Source organism: Chiloscyllium plagiosum, unplaced genomic scaffold, assembly GCF_037043375.1.
Source record: "Chiloscyllium plagiosum isolate Xiang-an unplaced genomic scaffold, Cpla_swu_hap1 HiC_scaffold_25, whole genome shotgun sequence".
Lineage (NCBI taxonomy): Eukaryota > Metazoa > Chordata > Chondrichthyes > Orectolobiformes > Hemiscylliidae > Chiloscyllium > Chiloscyllium plagiosum.
This window is the reverse complement of record NW_028270163.1, coordinates 60333202-60353609: the sequence shown is the minus strand read 5'-3', so window position 1 is coordinate 60353609 and position 20408 is coordinate 60333202. Positions and strand designations below refer to the sequence as shown.

Sequence of the window (20408 nt, the reverse complement as noted above, 5' to 3'; positions counted from 1 at the left end):
TGCCACCTTTCAGATAACTTGTTAAACTGGGGTCTGTCTGCCCACTCAGTTGAACATGGAAATTGTGCCACAGAATTTTTTTAAGAACAGAAAAGTTCCTTGTGGTGACCTTGCTAATATATCCCTCAACCAATATCACTAAAGCTGTTCAATTGCCACTTGTCATTAGGTTTTTGAGAGCTTTGGGATGTTGTGAAGTTGTTTGATTTTGCATCAACACAGCAATTTTCTTGTGTGAAGAATATGTAGCAACGGGATTTGATCTGGGTTTGTGCAAAGATGTGAACCTCAATGGAAATAAAAATGCTTGGAGACAACTAGCTGCTGAAGGGTTTCTGCCAGAAATGTCAATTTTCCTGCTGCTCGGATGCTGCCTGACCTGCTGTGCTTTTCCAGCACTACTCTAATCTAGATTCTGATTTCCAGCATCTGCAGTCCTCACTTTTGCCTCGCTGTCTCACAGTAAAGATGGAGCTGTAGTGTGTTGATCCAGGCAGTAAAGACCATGGTTCCCATCTGTCCTTGTTTAGAAGGAATTAAAGTACAGGAGGAGTAAAAGTAAACTCTCCAGTTTTTCTGCATTTCAGTTTTATCTAGGCTGATCTGTATCTTAACAATGGAAGCATTTGAACCATCCCAGAATCTCCTCTCCAATCAAATAAAAGCTCAAGTTGAGATTTTAATGCTTAGATTGGAGTACCTAACCTGTCATCTCACTTAGGTTGCCATCTTTTGGCTGAAGAGCAGTCCAATAAGAATGGTAACAGTGAAGCTAAGCTCTATATTCTAGTCACCCAGTGTTACCAACATTTAACAACTTGCTGCAGTGGAAAAAGTGTGTTTCAGTGAATAGATTTCTATCAGTTCCAGCCCAATTTTAGAATATTAACTGGGAGATTCCAAATTAACATTAGATTACTTACAGTGTGGAAACAGGCCCTTCGGCCCCACAAGTCCGCACCGACCCTCCGAAGAACAACCCGCCCAGACTCACTCCCCGATACTTACCCCTTCACCTAACACTATGGGCAATTTAGCATGGCCAATTCACCCAACCAGCACATTTTTGGAAGGAAACTGGATCATCCAGAGGAAACCCACGCAGACACTGGGAGAATGTGCAAACTCCACACAGATAGTTGCCTGAGGCGGGAATTGAACCCTGGTCTCTGGTGCTGTGAGGCAGCAGTGCTAACCACTGTACCACCGTGCCGCCACCTAGATTTACTGAAATAATAACATGGATAAATTGAAGCTGGGATTGTGGGTCTTTTGGCACAAAAGTAGACCATACAGCCCATCAAGATTACTTCACTATTCAATCAAATTATAACTGATCAACTGCTTCAATCCCACTTCTCCTCATTGTTGCCATAACTCCTTGACGTCATTATTCTGCAGAAATAAACTGATTTCTGTCTTCCACGGTCCTCTGAGATTGAAAATTTCCAAGATTGACCAGCATCTGAATGAAGAAATTGAGGGAAATATAGGAAAATAAGGAATATATGAAAAGTGTTGGCCTGTAAGGATCATCCTATAGAACATGTAAGTAGAATGTGGTGCTGGACAAGCACAGCAGGTCAGGCAGCATCCGAGGAGCAGGAGAATCAACGTTTCAGGCAAAATCCCTTCATCAGGAATGAGGTCCTCACTCTCGACTCTAGTCTCCAGCATCTGCAGTCCTCCCTTTCGCCTGTAGAGCATGTAAGACAACACTTTCACTGTACCTCAATTCATGTGACACTAGTAAATCAAATCACATTCTAATTGACTAATTCTTTCAGAGCTGGCACAAACATGAAGGGATGTGATCCATGCTGTCCCACACTATGAATTCTAACTCAAAAGAGATTAAACTGACTGAAGGATTGACTGATCCTGTTCTCACTTCCCGCAGAATCGCTGCCCTGAAGAGGGTGCTGGATTCCTCTCTCGGCTGACCTTCTGGTGGTTTACTAGGTGAGTAGTTTCCTCCTCATTGCATGAGCAGTCAAACAATCCTCATGAGAGTATGGGTAATATCCCCTGTACAGTGCCTGATGCTAAACAACTGCATCAGAGAACACTCTTAATAAGTGCAAAGATATTCCATTTATGCTGATCATCCTATCATGTAGCAATGTCTATGCTTCCATTTTCTTGATCTAGGCATGGCCAAAGTATCACTTGCAATGGCTTATCTTCATGTTTCCATACTAATACCTCTGGTATCCTGCAAGGTTCTATCCTTCTGTCCCTCTCATCAATGTCACTTGGTGACATCATCTGAAACCGCAGTGTTTGTTCTCATGTTTATGAGAAAAGTCCTAGCTGTACCTCAGCACTGCCTTTCTCAACAACTCCACTATCTCTAAATTATCAGATTGTATATCCCATATCTAGTCGATGGGTATAAATTTCCTCCAAGTAAATATTAGAAAGACAAAAGCCTTTGTTTTCTATCACTCTTCTCTATCGACATTTTCAATCCCTCTTGTTGGCAACAGTATGAGATTAAACTTGTCACAGAGATGTACAGCACAGAAACGGACGCTTCAGTCCAACCTATCCATGCCGACCAGATATCCCAACCCAATCTAGTCCCACCTGCCAGTACCCAGCCCATATCCCTCCAAACCCTTCCTATTCATATACCCATCCAGATGCCTTTTAAAAGTTGTAATTGTACTAGCCTCCACCACTTCCTCTGGCAGCTCATTCCATACACGCACCACTCTGCATGGAAAAGTTGCCCCTTTAGGTGTCTTTTATATCTTTCCCTTCTCACCCTAAACCTATGCCCTCTAGTTCTAGGCTCCCCCACCCCAGGGAAAAGACTTTGCCTATTTATCCTATCCATGCCCCTCATAATTTTGTAAACCTCTATAAGGTCACCCTCAGCCTCCGACACTCCAGGAAAAACAGCCCCAGCCTGTTCAGCCTCTCCCTATAGCTCAAATCCTCCAACCCTGGCAACATCCTTGTAAATCTTTTCTGGACTCTTTCAAGTTTCACAGCATCCTTCCGATCAGAAAGAGACCGGAATTGCAATATTCCAACAGTGGCCTAATCAATGTCCTGAACAGCCGCAACATGGCCTCCCAGCTCCTGTACTCAATACTCTGACCAATAAAGGAAAGCATACCAAATGCCGCCTTCACTATCCTATCTACCTGCGACTCTGTTTCCTTTTTAGTTCTCTAGCTTCCATGTCTTTGTCTGTTGTCCTGTTTCCCTATCCCCATATCAGTTGAAGCAAAACGTTCAGAGACACAGTATAGTTTTACCTCCTTCATCTATATTCCAGGCCCTGGTGGGAGAGAGAACAATCGCCTATATGCTCAGAGGCATGGGTTCCTGGTCTTCTCTGGAACAGCAGTTTCTTAATGAAGTATATAGTCATTTACAGGGAGGAGCATCCAGATAAGGCAACATACCATATCGATTGAGTGACCATTACAATCAGAGTGTCAATAGTAGAGACTAAGCCTCTGCTATTACACAATGAATGTTCTTAACCTTGTTAACTGGCTTCACATAATGAATACTTTTCACCTTGTTAACTGGCTTTACATACTGAATGCTTCTTCATCTTGTTAAATGGCTTTACACAATGAATGCTTTTCCACCTTGTTAACCCACTACCCTTGCTTCCAGTACCTCATTGTTTACTGAGTCATGCTTAACTCAACCTTTGTTTCTCAAAACGTAACTCTTTCCCCACCTGCTCATACCCTATACACTTTCACATCCCCACAGTAAATACAGACACAAAATAATTGGCCCTGTTAATCTTTAAGGGGCCCAATTCCTTCCCTAGTTACTCTTTTCCCTTAATGTACCAGTAGAATCTCTTGAGTTTCTCCTTAATCTTATCTACCAGAGCTACCTCATGTCCCATTTTTGCCCTCCTGATTTCCATCTGAAGTGTATTCCTTTCCCCATCATACTCAAGGGATTCACTTGACCCCAGCTGCCTATACCTGACATATGCCTCCTTTTTTTTTTCTTGACCAGAGCCTCAATATTTCCAGTCATCCAGTGTTCATTATTCCTCCCAACCTTGCCCTTCATTCTTACAGAAATGAAGGGCTTTTGCCCGAAAGGTCGATTTCGAAGCTCCTTGGATGCTGCCTGAACTGCTTTGCTCTCCCAGCACCACTAATCCAGAATCTGGTTTCCAGCATCTGCAGTCATTGTTTTTACTTCACTCTTACAGAGCCTACTGTACTGAACTCTCACTTTTGAAAGCTTCCCACTTTCCAGTCATCCCTTTAAGTGCAAACAAATCAACTTTCGAAAGTTCCTGTCTAATACGGTCAAAATTCACCTTGCTCTAATTTAGAACTTTAACTTTTACACAAGGCCTATCTTTTTCCATAACTAATTTAAAACTAATAGAATTATAGTCACTGGTCCCAAAACACTCCCCCACTCAGTTACTTGCCCTGCCTTATTTCCCAAGAGAAGGTTGAGTTTTGCTCCTTCTCTGGTAGGTACATCTACAGAGTGATAAAGAAAATTTTATTAAGGACACTTAACAAATGCTTCTGCATCCAAGCTCTTAATACTATGGTAGTCCGAGTCCATGTTTGGAAAATTAAAATTCCCTACAATTCAAACCATATTAATCTTATAGATACCTGTAATCTCCTTACAATTTGCTCCTCAATTTCCTACCATCTATTAGGGAGCCTCAAGTACAATCCTGTCAAGGTGATCATCCCCTTCTTATTTCTCAGTTCCACCCATGCAGCTTCACTGGCCCTACAATCCCACAGGAATATCCTCAGTCCTGCTGTGATGTTTTCCTTAATTTGAAAACTCCACTCACCCTCCTCTCATCTCCTTATCTTTCTTACAATATCTATATGCCAGCACACTGAGCTGCCAGTCCTGTCCCTCCCTCAGTTTCTGTAATAGCTAGAATTTTCCAGTTCCATGTTCCCATCCGTGCCGAGTTCATCTACATTCCTTGTCAGGCCACTTGCATTGAAATAAATACAATTTAATTTATCGGTCTTACATCGTTCTCTGCCATGCTCTGTCTTCTTTATCTATTTAACTCACTTGGATCTTGACATACCCACTTAACAGCAGAGCCAGCCATGGCCTGGCTGCCACTGGAGTGTAGGGACACCCTTAGTGCTGCTAGAAAGGGAATTTCAGGATTTTGATTCAGTAATTGTAAAGGACCAGCAAGACAGTTCCAAGTGAGAATGATTTGTGACTTGGAGCTGAACTTCCAGATGGCAGTGTTGCCATGCATCTGTTGCCTTCATCTTTAAGTGGCTGTGGTCATGGGTTTGGAAGGTGATGTTGAAGGAATCTTGAGTTACTGCAGAGCTTGTTGTAGGATGATATACGCTGCTGCTGCTGAGGGTTAATGATGAAAGAAATATGTTGGACAAGGTGTCAATCAAGAGGACTGCTATGCCCTAGATTAGAGTTTCTCAACTGTTGCTGAAGCATCCAAGCAAGTGAGGAGCATTCCATCACACTCCTGGCCTGTACTTGGTAGCATTCTGGGAGATGAAAGACAAGTTATTTGGTGCAGAATGTCAAGCATCTGAATTGTTCTTGCAGCCACTGTGTATATGACTGATCCTCTTCTGTTTCTTGTCCATGGCAATCCCCACTGAATGTTCATTATGGTGGTTCAGCAATGGCAATACCACTAAAGGTTAAGGGTATTGGTTAGATGTATTATTTGAAGATCATTGCCTGGCACTGGTGTGGCATGAATATAACTTGCCATTCATCAGCCCAAGCCTTGATATTGCTGCTTCACTGCCTGGGTAAATGGTGCTGACCATGATGCAGTCATCAGTGAGTGAAAATCTCCACTTCTGACAGCATGACTGAGGGGAGGCCATTGATGAAATAACTGAAGATGACTAGATCTAGTCCCTGCTCTAGAGGTATGACTAGAAGCTCCACATTGTATAGTGGTTAATATCACTGTCTGCCTTGTAGAGACCATGGTGCAATTCACTGTTGGGAAGTGGCTAATCTTAATGCAATTTGCTGCTCCAGAGGTGTGTCATAACATCTTTGAGCAGGTTGAATAGAAAACATCTAAGCTGAACAGCTTAAGGAGTACTTAGGGTGCACTAGTAGAGTCTTTACCTCCTGGTTCAGAGGATATGGGTTCAAGTTCAATCTGCTCTGGAAGTGTGTAATAACATCTCTGAAGAGAAAATATCTAGTCAAAGTTATACAACGTCAGGTTAGAGACCAACAGGTTTTTTTTTTAAAATCACCAGGTCGTGCAAATGGAAGCTTGAGATTTCAAATAAGCCTTTTAGACTATCACCTGGTGCCGTGTGACTTCTGACTTTGTCCATCCCAGTCCAACACTGGCACATCTACACAGAGAAAATACCTAAGCTGAGGATCATATGATTAACCTCAAGCAACCACAACTATCTTCTTTTGTGCTCGATAGGAATCCCACCAACAGTAAACACCTCGATGGGTAGCCCCCAAAGTAAAGAGGGGAAACTCTGCTGTTTTGGTTCTGTTCGCCGAGCTGGAAGTTTTTGTTGCAAACGTTTCGTCCCCTGTCTAGGTGACATCCTCAGAGCTTGGGAGCCTCCTGTGAAGCGCTTCTGTGGTGTTTCCTCCGGCATTTATAGTTTTGCAAAATACATCTCTTGTTTTCTAGGTGGAAGAATTAGAATTAGAATCCCTACAGTGTGCAAAAAGGCCCTTCGGCCCATCAAGTCCACACGAACCCTTCGAAGAGTAACCCACTCAGACCCATTCTCCTAACCTATTTTATACCCCTGACTAATATAACCTACACTATGGGCAATTTAGCTAGGCCAATTCACCTAGCCTGCACATCTTTGGATTGCGGGAGGAAACTGGAGCAGTCGGAGGAAACCCACACAGACACTGAGAGAACGTGCAAACTCCTCACATGGTTGCCTGGAATTGAACCGAGGTGCCTGGCACTGTGAGGCAGCAATGCTAACCACTGAGCCAATGTGCTGCCCTTGAGGTGGGGGCGATAGATTAGTGGTGTTATTACTGGTCAGTTAATCCAAAGGCCTGGGTAATGTTCTGGGGAGAAAATGAGGTTTGCAGATGCTGGAGATCAGAGATGGAAATGTGTTGCTGGAGAAGCGCAGCAGGTCAGGCAGCATCTAGGGAACAGGAGAATCGACGTTTCGGGCATTAGCCCTTCTTCAGGAATGAGGAAAGTTTGTCCAGCAGGCTAAGATAAAAGATAGGGAGAAGGGACTTGGGGGAGGGGCGTCGGAAATGTGATAGGTGGAAAAAGGTCAAGGTGAGGGTGATAGGACAGATTGGGGTGGGGGGCGGAGAGGTCGGGAAGAAGATTGCAGGTTAGGGAGGCGGTGCTGAATTTGATGGATTTGACTGAGACAGGCTGGGGGGAGGGGAAATGAGGAAACTGGTGAAATCCGAGTTCATCCCTTGTGGTTGGAGGGTTCCTAGCCGGAAGATGAGGCGTTCTTCCTCCAACCGTCGTTTCGCTGTGGTCTGACGATGGAGGAGTCCAAAGACCTGCATATCCTTGGTGGAGTGGGAGGGGGAATTGAAATGTTGAGCTACAGGGTGGTTGGGTTGATTGGTCCGGGTGTCCCAGAGGTGTTCTCTGAAACGCTCCGCAAGTAGGCGGCCTGTCTCCCCAGTATAGAGGAGGCCACATTGGGTACAGAGGATGCAATAGATGATATGTGTGGAGGTACAGGTGAGTCTGTGGCGGATATGGAAGTTTCCTTTGGGGCCTTGGAGGGAGGTGAGGGGGGAGGTGTGGGCGCAAGTCTTGCACCTCCTGCGGTTGCAGGGGAAGGTGCCGGGAGTGGAGGTTGGGTTGGTGGGGGGTGTGGATCTGACGAGGGAGTCACGGAGGGAGTGGTCTTTACGGAATGCTGATAGGGGAGGGGAGGGAAATATATCCTTGGTGGTGGGGTCCGTTTGGAGGTGGCGGAAATGACAGCGGATGATGCGCTGTACATGGAGGTTAGTGGGGTAGTAGGTGAGGACCAGTGGGGTTCTGTCCTGGTGGCGGTTGGAGGGGCGGGGTTCAAGGGCGGAGGAGCGGGAAGTGGAAGAGATGCGGTGGAGGGCATCGTCGATCACGTTGGGGGGGAAATTGCGGTCCTTGAAGAAGGAGGCCATCTGGGATGTGCGTTTTTGGAACTGGTCCTACTGGGAGCAGATGCGGCGGAGTCGAAGGAATTGGGAGAATGGGATGGCGTTTTTGCAGGGGGCAGGATGGGAGGAGGTGTAGTCCAGGTAGCTGTGGGAGTCGGTCGGTTTGTAGTAGATGTCCGTGTTGATTCGGTCGCCTGAGATGGAAATAGAAAGGTCGAGGAAGGGGAGGGAGGAATCTGAGACTGTCCAGGTGAATTTGAGGTCGGGGTGGAAGGTGTTGGTGAAGTGGATGAACTGTTCCACCTCCTCGTGGGAGCACGAGGCGGCGCCGATACAGTCATCGATGTAGCGGAGGAAAAGGTGGGGGGTAGGGCCAGTGTATTTGCGGAAGATGGATTGTTCCACATATCCTACGAAGAGGCAGGCATAGCTGGGGCCCATGCGGGTGCCCATGGCTACTCCTTTCGTTTGGAGGAAGTGGGAGGATTGGAAAGAGAAGTTGTTCAGGGTGAGGACCAGTTCAGTCAGTCGAAGGAGGGTGTCAGTGGAAGGGTACTGGTCGGTACGGCGGGAAAGGAAGAAGCGGAGGGCTTTGAGTCCTTCGTGATGGGGGATGGAGGTGTACAGGGACTGGATGTCCATGGTGAAAATAAGGCATTGGGGATCCAGGTTCGAATCCCGCCATGGCATATGGTAGAATTTTAATTCAATAAAAGTCTGAAATTAAGAGTCTAATGATGACTGTGAATCCATTATTTGAGGTGGCACAGTGGTTAGCACTGCTGCCTCACAACACCAAGGGCCTGGGTTCAATTTCCGCCTAGGGCAACTGTGCAAACGCCACACTGATATTCTCCCCGTGTCTGCGTGGGTTTCCTCCAGGTGCTCTGGTTTCCTCCCATAATCTTAAGATGTGCAGGCCAGGTGAATTGGCCATGCAAAATTGCCCATAGTGTTAGGCCCATTAGTCAGGGTAAATATAGGGTAGGGGAATGGGTCTGGGTGGGTTACTCTTTGGAGGGTTGTTGTGGACATGTTGGTCTGAAGAGCCTGTTTCCATACTGTAGAGAATCTAATCTAATGTAATAACCACCCTATTATTCTTAGAGATAACACAAATCTCCTTACAAATCTGTTTCTCAATTTCCCGCTGACTATTAGGGGGTCTATAATACAATCCCAATAAGGTGATCATCCCTTTCTTATTTCTCAGTTCCATCCAAATAACTTCCCTGGATGTATTTACAAGAATATTCTCCCTCAGTTCAGCTGTAATGCGATCCCTTCTCAAGATCCCTCATCCTCATCCTCCTTTTTTTTTGTCCTTCCTGTAGCATTTGTATCCTGGAACATTAAGCTGCCGGTCCTGTTGATTCCTGAGCCACGTTTCTGTAATTACTATGATATCCCAGTCCCATGTTCCTAACCATGCCCTTAGTTCATCTGCCTTCCCTGTTAGGCCTCTTGCATTGAAATAAATGCAGTTTACTTTATCAGTCCTACCTTGTCCCTGACTGCTAAACTTGCTTCTTTTCTCAACTGTACCAGTCTCAGATTGATCTCTTTCCTCACTATCCCTACCATCTCACACACACACAGACACACACACACAGACACACACACACAGACACACACACACAGACACACACACACAGACACACACACACAGACACACAGACACACAGACACAGACACACAGACACACAGACACACAGACACACAGACACAGACACACAGACACAGACACACAGACACAGACACACAGACACAGACACACAGACACACAGACACAGACACAGACACACACACACAGACACACACACACATTCACTAGTCTAAATCCTCCCGAGCAGCTCAAGGACCTCCTTTTTAAGTTTGTGCCTAACTTTCTATATTCTTCCTTCAGAATGTCATCCTTTTCCCTTCCTATGTCTGTTCCAATGTGTACAATGACCTCCTGCTGGTCCCTCTCCCCTTTGAGAACTATCTACACCCTGTCTGAAACATCCTTGATCCTGGCCCCAGGGAGGCAACACACCATTCTGATATTTCGCTGCTGGCCACAGAAATGTCTGTCTGTGCCTCTGACTAGAGAGTCCCCTAACACAATTGATCGCTTGGAACCCGACGTACCCCTCATTATATTAGAGCCCGTCTTGGCTGTTCGTGTTACATTCCCCTAAGAATCTCCTGCACTACCCCTTTTACCTTTCCTGGAGTTAACCCATCTATTTGACTGTATCTGTGGCTTTTCTCCCTTCCTATAACTGCCATCCATCACACCCCCTTGCTGTTGTAAACTCCTCATTGCCTCTAACTGTCACTCCAAGATCAGTTGTGAATTTCGCTGTTTGTTAACTTTCCCAGATGCACTCCGATGTCCAGCGATAAGTGAATTCAACAGCAAAGGCAGTAACTATGCAGGTTCACTGCTGTGTCAGTTAGTAGTGTGGGTCTCTCCCTCTCTCCCTCCTTCACTGACTGTGCTGCCTTTGTCAGTGCCTCCCCCTTTTAAAACTGCTGTTGTTTTTACTTTTTTTTTACTCCCAAGTTCTAAATCAATGCAACAGCAGATAAAACAGTAATTGCTGCTCCTGGAATTCGAGGAAATGATCTCCAACACCTAAACTCCCTCAAAAAGGAGTGGCCAGTTACAGCCAGAATTTTTTCCTGTCATCCATCTTGGATTACCCAGAATCTTCTGTGTTCAAAACATTTCTTGTTACACTTGACCCCAGGTAGAATATCCAACCACATATCCTGTTTCCACCTCCTAACATATGACTCCATTCCTCACATCAACTCATCTGCTGGTGAAACCCTTACCCATGCTTTTGTTCTCACCAGACTTGATTATTCCAATGCATTTCTCCATCCACTTACATCCTATCCTCTACAAAGTCTAAGCTTATGCAAAGTTTTGCTCCCCATGTTCTACCTCACACCAAATTCCTGTTCGCCCATTATCCCTCCTCCCAGTTGGTTAATTCCTTGATTATAAAATTCTCTTGTTTATTTTCAAATCCTTCCAGGTCCTTGCCATTCCAATTTCTGCAAACTTCCACACCTCTCACCATTTTGCTACCTACCTCAATCTCCAGCAGTCTGGCTCCTTGCACATTGCTAATTTTAAATGCTGCACTGCTGTGGGTTGAGCTTTAGTTATGTAAGCTGCAAGCTCTGGAATTTCCAATCGGAACCTCTATTTCTCTTATTTACATTCCTCCTTTAAGAGGCACCCTAAAACCCTACCTTTCATTCAACTTTTGGTCATCTGACCTTTCATCTCTTTGTGATACTTGGTCCACATTTATTTGATATTATTGTGCAATATCTTGGGACAATCAATGATGGGAAAGATTCTTTACAAGTATAAGTTGTCAATACAAGCTGGCACCTGTTTTATTGATCTGCAGACCACATTGGCCATTGCTTGCAATTTCCTGTCAGGCCTATCCGAGTGGTATCTGTGGATAAATTCCACTAATCAGCATTAGGGGGAAATGTAAAGGTTAGTGTTTATCTGATTCCAATCAGTCTTGATAGGAATTAATTGGTTCAGGTAATGGTTTGGTGCTGGTCTGAGTCTTTATATTTCAGCAGAGTGCCCCTTTCTGTTTTTGTCTGTCTTTTTCTCTCTCGTTTGTGCACGCTCTGGCTCTGACACTCACTTGTGATTGCTCACTCGTTTATGCTCTCTCACACTCATGCTCGAGTTCTGCCTGTTGCTTACTCATGTACTCTCTTGTCACCCGCGTCCTTGCACTGTCTCTGTTTTTTTTCCCTTCCTCTCTCACACGCTCTTAATATCCACAGAATGGCCATACAGGGTTACAAGCACCCCCTGGAGGACAAAGATCTCTGGTCACTGAACAAAGAGGATAGGTCGGATGTTGTTGTGCCAAAACTACTGAATGAGTGGGAGAAGCAGAAGCTGAAAGTGAAAAGGTAATTATCTTCCATCTGATACCTAGGAGCGTGTTACAGGCTGGAATTTAATCGAGAGGTTCTAGCTGGTTTATATATACAGTAACAGTTACATGGGAGTGCATTACAGACTGGAATTGAATCAAAGGGTTGGGTATTGTTGATGCTTTGCGAATAGTTGCTGGTCAGCAGACAGTAATCGCCTGTTTTATGTCCTTTCTTTGCCAGGCATCAGGAGGCTGTCTACTCCAAATGCCCACCTCCATATAACGTTACAGACCAGGAGCCTCATGAAGCTGAGGTCCTTTTTCCCAGCAAGGGGGACCAGAAGAAACCTTCATTCCTCATAGCCCTGTGCAGAACCTTTGCTCCTTACTTCCTTTTGGGATCGGCACTGAAGCTGTGCCAGGATCTGTTGTCTTTCGTCAATCCCCAACTTCTCAAGTATGATGTCTGTATACCAAAGGGAATTTATTAAATGTTCTTTGGACTGTAAATTCCCTCTAGATCCTGTCTGAAATACAGGGTTCAGTTTTAATCTGCTCCACCCAGTAGTAAACTATGGGTTCAGATCAAGTCCATTTACACCCCAGTCTAATATTTGTCTCCCTTAGGAGATTTGTCTCCCTTTTATGGGTTGCACCTGAACTGGAAGGGCACCAATATCCTGAGTGGGAAGTTTGCCTTTGGGACGGTTTAAATTAGTTTGGCGGGGATGGGAACCAGAGCTATCTGATGATGGAGCAGGTAGTGAACAGCCAGACAGAAGTGAGTACTGCAGATGCTGGAGATTAGAGTCTAGGTTAGAGTGGTGCTGGAAAAGCACAGCAGGTCAGGCAGCATCCGAGGAGCAGGAAAATCGACATTTCGGGCAAAAGCCCTTCATCAGGAACAACCAGATACACCGTGCAGAGAGTCTGTGAGGATGGATAGACAGTATATAGAGCAAAGGTGCAGTCAGTGTGATGGGTTGAAATGTGTCTATTTTAATGCAAAAATTATCAGGAATAAGGATGACTAACTCCGAACAGGATAGGTCAGAGTCAGCATGGATTTGTGAAGGGGAAATCATGCTTGACTAATCTTCTGGAATTTTTTGAAGATGTTACTCTGAAGATGGACAAGGGAGATCCAGTGGATGTAGTGTACCTGAACTTTTAGAAAGCCTTTGATAAAGTCCCACATAGGAGGTTAGTGAGCAAAATTAGGGTGCATGGTATTGGGGACAAAGTACTGACTTGGATTGAAAATTGGTTGGCTGACAGGAAACAGTAGTGATAAACGGCTCCCTTTCGGAATGGCAGGCGGTGACCAGTGGAGTACCGCAGGGATCAATGCTGGGACCGCAGCTTTTTACAATATATATTAATGATATAGAAGATAATATTAGCAAATTTGCTGATGATACAAAGCTGGATGGCAGGGTGAAATGTGAGGAGGATGTTAGGAGATTACAGGGTGACCTGGACAGGTTAGGTGAGTGGACAGATGCATGGCAGATGCAGTTTAATGTGGATAAATGTATGGTTATCCACTTTGGTGGCAAGAACAGGAAGGCAGATTACTACCTAACTGGAATCAATTTAGGTAAAGGGACAGTACAAAGAGATCTGGGTGTTCTTGTACACCAGTCAATGAAAGTAGGCATGCAGGTACAGCAGGTAGTGAAGAAAGCTAATAGCATGCTGGCCTTCATAACAAGAGGGATTGAGTATAGAAGCAAAGAGGTTCTTCTGCAGCTGTACAGGCTCTGGTGAGACCACACCTTGAGTACTGTGTGCAGTTCTGGTCTCCAAATTTGAGGAAAGACATTCTGGCTATTGAGAAAGTGCAGCATAGGTTCACGAGGTCAATCCCTGGAATGGTGGGACTACCTTACGCTGAAAGACTGGAGCGACTGGGCTTGTATACCCTTGAGTTTAGAAGACGGAGAGGGGATCTGATTGAGACGTATAAGATTATGAAAGGATTGGACACTCTGGCAGCAGGAAACATGTTTCCGCTAATGGGTGAGTGCCGAACCAGAGGACACAGCTTAAAAATACAGGGTAGACCATTTAGGACAGAGATGAGGAGAAACTTCTTCACCCAGAGAGTGGTGGGTGTGTGGAATGCTCTGCCCCAGAAGGCAGTGGAGGCCCAGTCTCTGAATTCGTTTAAGAAAGAGTTGGATAGAGCTCTCAAGGATAGTGGAATCAGGGGTTATGGAAATAAGGCAGGAACAGGATACTGATTGAGGATGATCAGCCATGATTATAATGAATGGTGGTGCAGGCTCGAAGGGCAGAATGGCCTACTCCTGCACCTATTGTCTATTGTCTATCTATTGTCTATTGAACATAGATCAGTACGAGGAACTATGATGTTTTGGCCTTTTCAGAGGCTTGGATATCACAGGGGCAGGAATAGCTGTTGGAAGTTCCAGGGTTTAGATGTTTCAAAAGGAATAGGGAGGGAGGTAAAAGAGGTGGGGGATTGCAAATCAGGGATAGCATTACAGCTGCAGAAAGGGAGGTCGTAGAGGAGGGTTTGTCTACAGAGTTGGTATGTGTAGAAATCAGAAACTGGAAAGGAGCAGTCACTTTATTGGAAGTTTTCTACAGGCCCGCCCAATAGCAACAGAGACACGGAGAAGCAGATTGGGAGGCAGATTTTGAAAGGGTGCAAAGGTAATAGGGTTGTTGTCATGGGTGACTTTAACTTCCCTGATATTAATTCGAACTTCCTAATTCAAATAGTTTGGATGGAGCAATTTTTGTCAGGTGTACCCAGGAAGGATTCCTGACTCAATATGTAGATTGACTGACTAGAGGGAGGCCATATTGGATTTGATGCTTGGCAACAAACCAGGCTAGGCATCAGATCTCTTGGGGGAGTGCATGTTGGTGATAGTGATCACAACTCCCTGACCTCTGCTGTAGTCATGGAGAGGGATAGGAGCAGATGTTATGGGAAAGTATTTATTTGGGGGAGGGGGAATTATAGTGCTGTTCTTGGCAGTGTGGAGAGACAGAGGGATCTTGGGGACAAGGTCCATAGATTCCCTCAAAGTTGCCACCCAAGTTTGTTAAGAAGGCATATGCTGTTGACTTTCGTTGGTAGGGGGATTGAGTTTAAGAGCGTGAGGTTATGCTGCAGTTCTCCAGAACCGTGGTTAGGCCACACTGGAATATTGTGTTCAGTTCTGGTTGCTTCATTATAGGAAGGATGTGGAAGCTTTAGAGAGGGCGCAGAGGAGATTTACTAGGATGCTGCCTGGACTGGAGGGCATGTCTTATGAAGAAAGGTTGAGGGAGCTAAGGCTTTTCTCATTAGAGCGAAGAAGGATGAGAGGTGACTTGATAGAGGTGTACAAGATGAGACACAGAGTGGATAGCCAGAGACTTTATCTCGGGGCAGAAATGGCTATCACAAGGGAGCATAATGTTAAGTTGATTGGAGAAAGGTTTAGGGGAGATGTCAGAGGTAGGTTCTTTACACAGATTGGTGGGTGGATGGAATGCACTGCCAGTGGTAGTGGTAGAGTCAGAGACATTAGGAACATTTAAGCAACTCCTGGATAGGCACATGGATGGTAATAAAATGAAGAGTCTGTAGGTTAGTCTGATCTTAGAGTAGGATAAAAGGTTGGCACAACATCAAGGGCCAAAGGGGCTGTACTGTGCTATGTTCTTAAAATGGGTGCTTCAACCCAACCCCTCAGTTTTTCACTGGTTGTGGTAACTTAGTTATCCCTCTCCAGGTAAAACGTTTCCAGACTCTGTGCTGTCTTAAGTGCCTGTGAAAGTGATGAGCAGGAATTCTCATCTGAGGACTGCACTCAGTGTTTGATCGCACTGGAAAGTTCCTGGGTACAGGGTAACGAGAGACACAGTGGAATTCAGCCACTTTGTATTTAAAGGAAGTCTTGGACAGAGAGAAGTTTATTCCTCTTGTTCTGCAGTTACTGGTTCTCCTTCAGTTTCTGACACACTTTGGTTTTTTGTTTGCATCCAGCATGTTGATTTCCTTCATCAAAAGCCGGGAGTCCAGGATCTGGTGGGGATACAGCATCTCATTCTTGATGTTCTTCTCCGCTGCCCTGCAAACCATCATTCTCCACCAGCACTTCCAGTATTGTTTTGTAACAGGCATGCGGCTACGGACCGCCATTGTCGGAGCGATATACCGCAAGGTGAGACAGCTGCTGATCTTCCACATTGCAGGGCTGATAATCCAGCGTACATCATTCAATCCCCATACTGGCCAGTTGGAGCATTTAAATTCAGACAAGTAAATAAGCTTATAAAAAAGCATGGAGTGTATAAAAATGACCACTTTCTGTGGGAATGAGAGACTCACGGTTGGTGTGATGCCTCCCAGGTGCCAGGGTTCATGATGTCTGTGTTTTTGGGATCCTTGAAGGGGAGGGGTAGCAGCCCTAAGTTGTGGTCTACATAGGCACCAATGATATCGGAAGAGCGATGGGGAAATAAGGCAGAAATTCAGGGAACAATGGTGGAAGCTTAGAGCTAGAACAAACTATTTTTGTTTGTTTTTTTGCCTGTGCCAAATGCTAGCGAGGTGAGGAAAGTGGAGAGGAGTTGAACACGTGGGTTCAGGCATGGTGCAGGAGGGAGGGTTTTGGGTTCCTGGATAATTGGGGCTCTTTCTGGAGTATTTGGGACCTCTACAAACAGGATTGTCTATACCTGAGCCAGAGTGGTACCAATATCCAGGAGTTGGGAGGGGGAGGGGGGGGGGGGGCGTGGAATATGCTCTATGGGAGGGTTTAAACTAATTCAGCAGGGGGAATGGGAACCTGAATTGTAGTTAGAGTATACAGGAGGTTGGGAGTAGGTTGAGATCCGAAGTAAGGTTTCAACATCACATGAGGGCAACAGACAAGAAGTTGGTTTGAAATGTGTCTATTTCAACACCAGGTGCATCTGGAATAAGGTGGGTGAACTTGCAGCATGAGTTGGTACCTGGGATTTCGACATTGGCCATTTCTGAGACATGGATAGAGCAGGGACAGGAATGGTTGTTGCAGGTTTGGGATTTAGATGTTTCAGTAAGATCAGAGAAGATTGGAAAAGGAGGGGTGTGTAGCATTGTTAGTCAAGGACAGTATTACGGTGGCAGAAAGGACGTTTGAGGACTCGTCCACTGAGGTAGTATGGGCTGATGTTAGAAACCGGAAAGGAGAGGTCACCCTGTTGTGAGTTTTCTACAGGCCTCCGAATAGTTCCAGGGATGTAGAGGAAAGGATAGCAAAGATGATTCTGGATTGGAGAGAGAGTAACAGGGTAGTTGTTATGGGGGACTTCAACTTTCCAAATATTAACTAGGAATACTATAGTTCAAGTATTTTTAAATGGGTCAGTTTTTGTCAAATGTGTGCAGGAGGGTTTCCTGACACAGTATATAGACAGGTCAACAAAAGGCCACATTAGATTTGTTGCTGGGTAATGAACCCAGCCAGGTGTTAGATTTGGAGGTAGGTGAGCACTTTGCTGATAGTGACCACAATTCAGTTATGTTTACTTTAGTGATGGAAAGGGATAGGTATATATTGCGGGGCAAGAGTTATAGCTGGGGGAAAGGCAATTATAGTGCGATTAGGCAAAAGTTAGGATGCATACGATGGGGGAAGGAAACTGTAGGGGACGGGCACAATTGAAATGAGCTTATTCAAGGAACAACTATTGCAGATCCTTGGCAAGTATGCACCTGTCAGGCAGGGCAGAAGTTGTCGAGTGCAGGAGCCATGGTTGAATCCATTGTCATGAGGGAGAAGGAGGCTTATGTTTGGATGAGAAATGAAGGCTCAGTTAGGGCACTTGGGAGTTACAGGTTAGCAAGGAAAGAACTAAAGAAAGGGTTAAGAGGAGCCAGGAGGGGACATGAGAAGTCGTTGGCAGATAGGATCAAGGAAAACCCTAAGGCTTTCTATAGGTATGTCAGGAATAAAAGAATGACTAGAGTAAGATTAGGGCCAATCAAGGGCAGTAGTGGGAAGTTGTGCGTGGACTCTGAGGAGATAGGAGAAGCACTAAATGAATATTTTTTCAGTATTTACACCAGAAAAAGACAATGTTGGCAAGGAGAATACAGAAATACAGGCTACTAGACTAGATGGGATATTCTAAAAGGCATTAAGGTAGATAAGTCCCCAGGTCCAGATGGGATCTATCCCAAGTTACTGAGGGAAGCAAGAGAGGAAATAGTTGGAGCTTTAACAGATATCTTTGCAGCATCCTTGAACACAGATGAGTTCCTGGAGGACTGGAGAATTGCTAATGTTGTCCCCTTGTTTAAAAAAGGTAGCAGAGATCATCCATGTAACTATAGACCGGTGAGCCTGACATCAGTGGTAGAGAAAGTGCTGGAGAATGTACTGAGGAATAGGATCTATTCCCATTTGGAAGAAAATGGGATTATCAGTAATGGCAGCATAGTTTTGTGCGGGGAAGATCATGTCTTATAAACCTAATAGACTTCTTTGAGAAGGTGACAAAGTTGATTGAGGGAAGGGATGTAGATGTCATATATATGGACTTTAGTAAGGCGTTTGATAACGTAAGCTGATGGAGAGAGTGAAGTTGCATCGGATAAAGGGTGTTCTAGCTAGATGGGTAGAGAACTGGCTGAGTGACTGGAGACAGAGAGTAGTAGTGGAAGGGAGCTTCTCAAAATGGAGACCTGTGACCAGTGATGTTCCACAGGGATCCATGCTGGGACCACTGTTGTTTGTGATCTATATAAATGATTTGGACAAAGGTATCTATTGCCTGATTAGTAAGTTTACAGATGACACAAAGATTGGTGGAGTAGCAGATAGTGAAGAGGACTGTCGGAGAATGCAGGAGAATATAGATAGATTGGAGAGATGGGCAGAGAAATGGCAGATAGAGTTCAATCTGGACAAATGCAAAGTAATGTATTTTGGAAGATCCAATTCCAGAGCGAACTATACAGTAAATGGAAAAGCCCTGGGGAAAGCTGATGTACAGAGAGATCTGGGTGTTCAGGTCCATTGTTCCCTGCTGGTGGCAACGCAGGTCAGTAGAGTGGTCAAGAAGGCATAAAGCATGCTTTCCTTCATCGGAAGGGGTATTGAGTACAAGAGTTGGCTGGCTATGTTACAATTGTATAAGAGGAGAAAGTGGGGACTGCAGATGCTGGAGATCAGAGCTGAAAATGTGTTGCTGGAAAAGCGCAGCAGGTCAGGCAGCATCCAAGGAACAGGAGAATTGACGTTTCAGGAATAAGCCCTCCTGAAGAAGGGCTTATGCCCGAAACATCGATTCTCCTGTTCCTTGGATGCTGCCTGACCTGCTGCGCTTTTCCAGCAACACACTTTCAGCTACAATTGTATAAGACTTTGGTTCGGCCACATTTGGGATGCTGCATACAGTTCTGGTCACCACATTACCAAAAGGATGTGGATGTTTTGGAGAGGGTGCAGGGGAGGTTCACCAGGATGTTGCCTGGTATGGAGGGTGCTAGCTATGAGGAGAGGTTGAGTAGATTAGGATTATTTTCATTAGAAAGTTGGAGGTTGAAGGAGGACCTGATTGAAAGCTAGAAAATCAGACGTGTGTAGACAGGATGGATAGCAAGAAGCTTTTTCCCAGAATGGGGGACTCAATTACTAGGGGTCACAAGTTCAAAGTGAGAGGGATAAGGTTTGGGAGAGGTATGGGTGGAAAGTTCTTTACGCAGAGGGTGGTGGGTGCCTGGAACGTGTTGCCAACAAAGGTGATAGAGGTGGGCATAATAGTGTCATTTAAGATACATGCATGGGCAGGGAGCAGAGGGATACAGATCCTTAGGAAACAGGCAACAGGTTTAGATCGAGGATCTGGATCGGCACAGGCTTGGAGGGCAGAAGGGCCTGTTCCTGTGCTGTAATTTTATTTGTTCTTTGTTCAGTTACTAGTGGGGTACCGCAAGGATCTGTTTTGGGGCCACTGCTGTTGGTCATTTTTATAAATGACCTGGATAAGGGCATAGAAGGATGGATTAGTAAATTTGCGGTGCAGTTGAGATAGTGCTGAAGGATGTTGCAGCTTACAGAGGGACATAGATAAGCTACAGAGCTGGGCTGAGAGGTGGCAAATGGAGTTTAATGCGGAAAAGTGAGGTTTGGAAGGAGCAACAGGAATGCAGAGTACTGGGCTAATGGTAAGATTCTTGGTACTGGAGATGAACAGAGAGATTGTTGTTGATAGGGTTGTTAAGAAGGTGTACAGTGTGTTAGCTTTTATTAGTAGAGGGAATGCGTTTTGGAGCCAGGAGGTCATATTGCAGTTGTACAAAACTCTGGTGCGGCCACATTTGGAGTATTGCGTACAGTTCTAGTCAATGCATTATAGGAAGGATGTGGA

At 45.1% G+C, this 20408-nt stretch overlaps 1 protein-coding gene across 2 annotated transcripts in view; it reads left to right on the top strand.

Annotated features, from left to right (window-relative positions):
• Positions 1-20408, top strand: part of abcc3 (ATP-binding cassette, sub-family C (CFTR/MRP), member 3) — a 145882-nt gene that overhangs the window by 64184 nt on the left and 61290 nt on the right. For both annotated transcript variants that reach the window (XM_043715184.2, XM_043715185.2), the window contains exons 6-9: positions 1901-1962; positions 11926-12057; positions 12265-12480; positions 16033-16210. In XM_043715184.2, coding sequence (XP_043571119.2) covers positions 1901-1962; positions 11926-12057; positions 12265-12480; positions 16033-16210 — 588 coding nt within the window. The remainder of the gene's footprint in view (positions 1-1900; positions 1963-11925; positions 12058-12264; positions 12481-16032; positions 16211-20408) is intronic.